The sequence below is a fragment of the Otolemur garnettii genome, unplaced genomic scaffold, assembly GCF_000181295.1.
Source record: "Otolemur garnettii isolate 467f Iridium unplaced genomic scaffold, OtoGar3 scaffold00275, whole genome shotgun sequence".
Taxonomy (NCBI): Eukaryota; Metazoa; Chordata; class Mammalia; order Primates; family Galagidae; genus Otolemur; species Otolemur garnettii.
This window is the reverse complement of record NW_003852670.1, coordinates 423,640-428,049: the sequence shown is the minus strand read 5'-3', so window position 1 is coordinate 428,049 and position 4,410 is coordinate 423,640. Positions and strand designations below refer to the sequence as shown.

Here is a 4,410-nt window from a genome sequence, read left to right as displayed (position 1 = left end):
TTTTTTTTTTTTTTTTTGAGACAAAGTCTTACTATGTTACCCTTTGGTAGAGTGCCGGGGCAACTCGCAGCAACCTCCAACTCTTGGACTTAAACGATTCTCTTGCCTCAGCCTCCCAAGTAGCTGGGACTACAGGTGCCTGCCACAACGCCTGGCTATTTTTTTAAATTGCAGTTGTTGTTGTTTGGCAGGCCCTGGAAGGGGTTCAAACCCACTAGCTCTGGTGTATATGGCTGGCACCCTACAGTCTGAACTACAGTCTGAACTACAGTCACCAAGCCTAATCAAAATTCTGAAAGAATATTTTATTGATTGCGACAGGAAAACAGGGAAAACTTATGAATGTTGAATTTTCAATATTTACATAAATATATTGGTATTTAATGAAATTTTATCATTTTAGTGTTAATATCCTGGGAAAGCTTAGGATATGTTCTTTTAGACTTCAATAGCTATAGAAGAAACTTCTAAACTTTTTTTTTTTGCACAGTTTTTGGCCGGGGATGGGTTTGAACCCACCACCTCCGGCACATGGGGCCGGCACCCTATTCCTTTGAGCCACAGGTGCCATCCAGAAGAAACTTCTAAAAGCTATTTCTGTGCTCCTATTTTTTGTTAATATCAGTGTGCTGATTGTATGTAAAAGAATTTTGGGGCAGTGCCCATAGCTCTGTCAGCAGGGGCACCAGCCACAAACACTTAGGTTGGAGGGTCTGAACCCGCCCTGGGTCTGCTGAGCAACGATGCCAACTGCAACCAAAAAATAGCCGGGCGTTGTGGTGCCTGTAGTCCCAGCTACTTGGGAGGCTGAGGCAAGAGAATCACTTAAGCCCAAGATTTTGAGGTTGCTATGAGTTATGATGCCCCAGCACTCTACCCAAAGCAACAGCTTGAGACTCTGTCTCAAAAAAAAAAAAAATTTTGCAGAATTCTTCCTTATCTTTTTTTTTGAGGGGGGGGGATAAAGACAGTGTCTCATTATGTTGCCCAGGCTCATCTTGATCTCCTGGGCTCACGTGATTTTCCTGCTTCAGCCTCTCACAGTGCTGGAACTACACTGGCATGAGCCATTACACCTGGCAACATCATCACTTTGTATTAGGAGAAAATGTTAAGTGTGGAGCAAAATTTCGTTAAAAGTAAAGATTCGTTTTGACTTTGTGTTACTAAGCCATCAACATTTAAACCCATCATTATCAGGCAGATATTGCAGACACAATGTTTGGTGACATAGTGGGGCACTCCCTTAGAGATCACATACCCAAGAAGGTGTAAAGGGAAAATTAGTCCACCGTCTGCCACACAGTGTAAACAACCAGAAGACAAACAGCAAATCTAAGACATGAATTATCATATGATCTCAAGATTTTACTTGTAAAGTTCTATGCTTTAAATCTGTTCCATTCAAAGAACATAAAATTATCTTGAAAGTACAAACCATGATATTCGTTATTAACTTTATTAACAGGGAGACAATTAATTAACTGATGAGACTGATCAGGGGATAATTTTTTTTAACAGTAGCCTTTTATTTTTTATACTTATTATGCCATGAATCCATAGGGAATAAGTTTCAGAAGAAGCTCAGGCTCCTTTCCACTGGTTCTCACAGAGTATGATTCTCTGGGTAGAGAAGGCTGGCCCTTCAGTTAAACCCAGGCATCTTTCTCTTTGGCTTTGTTTTTTGTTTTTTTTTTTGAGACAGAGTCTCACTATGTCACCCTTGGTAGTGTGCCATGGCATCACAGATCACAGCAAACTCCAACTCTTGGGCTTACGTGATTCTCTTACCTCAGCCTCCCAAGTAGCTGGGACTACAGGCACCCGCCGCAACGCCTGGATATTTTTTGGTTGTAGTTATCATTGTTGTTTAGGTTCAAACCCACCAGGTCCAGTGTATGTAGCTGGTGCCCTAGCTGCTGAGATACAGGTGGCGAGACTGGCTTCCTTCTTTTTTATGATCATTTTTCTTCACACATTTCAGGAAGCTATCTCACTCTTAAGATACTAAAGAGTGAAATAACTTAAAGGACTTGGAAAAAATGGACTTGGACTCAGACTGATGGAAATTATTGTGATTTATTCTCACCTGTGCAGGGGGCCGTTGTCCTAAGACAAGCAGCCCCGAAGTGTAGGCAGGGCACCGTCAGGAGGGTTACAGTTTGGGTTTACAGTTTAGGTATCAATGGTTACAGCTTGGGTGGCAGTGGTTATGGTAGCAATGGTTTCAATAGTTACAATTTGGGTAACAATGGTTACAGTTCTATTCCTGAGAAGCATGTTCTCTGCCACGGGGAGGGGGTGGGGGGGGGCATGGAAATGGGCTGGGTTATAACAAAGAGCTGTTCAATATGAATATTAATCCACTTGCTTAGAATCTTGCCCTTACCTTGTTTGTTTATAACAATGCCAACAGCATGCTAGGTAACACTGTAGACTCTTATGGTTTTGCCATGGTGACATCTGTGTGGCTTTTTTTTTTTTTTTTTGAACCAGAGTCTCACTTTGTCCCCCTTTGGTAGAGTTCTGTGGCATCATAGCTCACAGCAACCTCAAACTCTTGGGCTTAAGCAATTCTCTTGCTTCAGTCTCCCGAGTAGCCTGGACTAAAGGTGCCTGCCACAACAGCCAGCTATTTTTTTTGTTGCAGTTGTCATTGTTGTTTAGTAGGCAGTGGCTGGCTCTGTAACCACTGTGCTACAGGTGCCAAGCCTGTGTGGCCTTTCTGAACAGTACCCATTTCCTTGATGTCTACAGTAGCACCTTTCTTGTAGGCATGTATGTGGCTAAAGGAACGACTCCATGTGCTCTAAAAGGCCTAGAGAACACAAATCGGGTGCCTTTCCTCTTTCTCTTTGTGTTTGTCATTTTGGCAAATTACAGGAAGATAGTGTCTCTGGCCAAAAGACAGAGAACACTTTTTTTGTCTAGTAAGTCAATTTCTTCGATGTTCCCAAAGAATATGGAATAGAATCATGTGATCATCATGTAAACACATAGAGTAATTCACATAAAAATTGGTAGGGAAATTAAGATTATATAAATCGCATTTAGATTGGCAAGTTCAGGGGCAAGAAAATAATACAAGGCTCGGCGTCCGTAACTCAGTGTCCATAACTGGTTATGGTGCCAGCCACATACACTGGGGATGGGTTCGACCCTGGCCTGGGCCTGCTAAACAACAATGACAACTACAATAATAATCATCATTAAAAAATAGCCAAGTGTTGTGGCAGGCGCCTGTAGTCCCAGCTACTTAAGAGGCTGAGGCAAAAGAATCACCTTAGCCCAAGAGTTTGAGGTTGCTGTGAGCCCTCAGCTCTCTACTGACGACAACATAGTGAGACTCTGTCTCATAAAAAAAAAAAAAAAGAATACAAAACCATAACATCATTTTCATATATCCATAAAATATTCCAACCAATTAAGAAGTAGGAGGTTACAGGTAAATTTTTTGTCTTCTTTTAGTAATCTTTAAGTTTTCCACAATTAGCACAATTTTATGATAAGATCATTAAATAAACTCAGAATGATAGACAAAGACTAGATTTCCTTTATCTTCTTTAAAAAGCTTTACTATAATGTAAATCTAATAAAGTATTGACTAATGGCAATTATGTTCCTATACACAAAACAAGAAGCTTTTTGGTTCTTTGGGAAGATATCACAGAGAATAAAAACATTCAGATAACCTTAAAATAGCACTCAGTGCAACTTTACTCTCCTAATTCTTAAGAAGGACTGCACAAAATACTTACATGCATGTGTTATTAATAGCATCATCTGGGCAGTGTCCTGAGCAGTAGCACTTTAAAAAAGGCAAAGTATCCTCCGGTGCTAAGGTTACTCCATTTTCTGACTTTTTCTGATCGGAGTCTGATTTCATCCCAGTGCCATGGAGCATACTGTCTAGATTCTGCCCTGCATTTAAATATGGAATTTGTAAGTAAATCATTTCTGAAAAGCTAATTGTTTCATTATAATTTTCAGTGAGAAAGCTGCTATATTATTTATTTAGTAACAAACTATTATGCATACAATTACTATACCAGGTATCACAGGTACACAAAGATAGCTATGTCACAACCTGTGTCCTAGTGAAAGCAGAATACGGTCACAACTTGTAAGGAAGGTACAACACGGGGAGACTCATCAGGAAAGGTTGAGACTATTTTTAGTCATTAAAATATAGAAAATTATGATTTTTCTTTTAAACCTAGTTTAAAATAAAGTCCTTTATTTGTACCTCTATGTAGAAAAGGGGTTATGAGGCATCTTGCTTTGGCCTTTTAAAAACAATTTTTTTCTTTTTATTTACTTACTTATTTTTTTTTTTGAGACAGAGCCTCAAGCTGTCACCTTGGGTAGAGTTCCGTGATATCACACCTCACAGCAACCTCCAACTCCTGG

At 40.0% G+C, this 4,410-nt stretch overlaps 1 protein-coding gene across 1 annotated transcript in view; it reads right to left on the bottom strand.

The window, feature by feature from the left end:
• BMPR1A (bone morphogenetic protein receptor type 1A) overlaps positions 1 to 3,955 on the bottom strand; it is a 37,655-nt gene extending 33,700 nt beyond the window's left edge. The window contains exon 1 of the mRNA XM_023508765.1: positions 3,759 to 3,955. Within this exon, the coding sequence (XP_023364533.1) occupies positions 3,759 to 3,955 (197 nt within the window). The remainder of the gene's footprint in view (positions 1 to 3,758) is intronic.
• Positions 3,956 to 4,410: the final 455 nt, after the last annotated feature.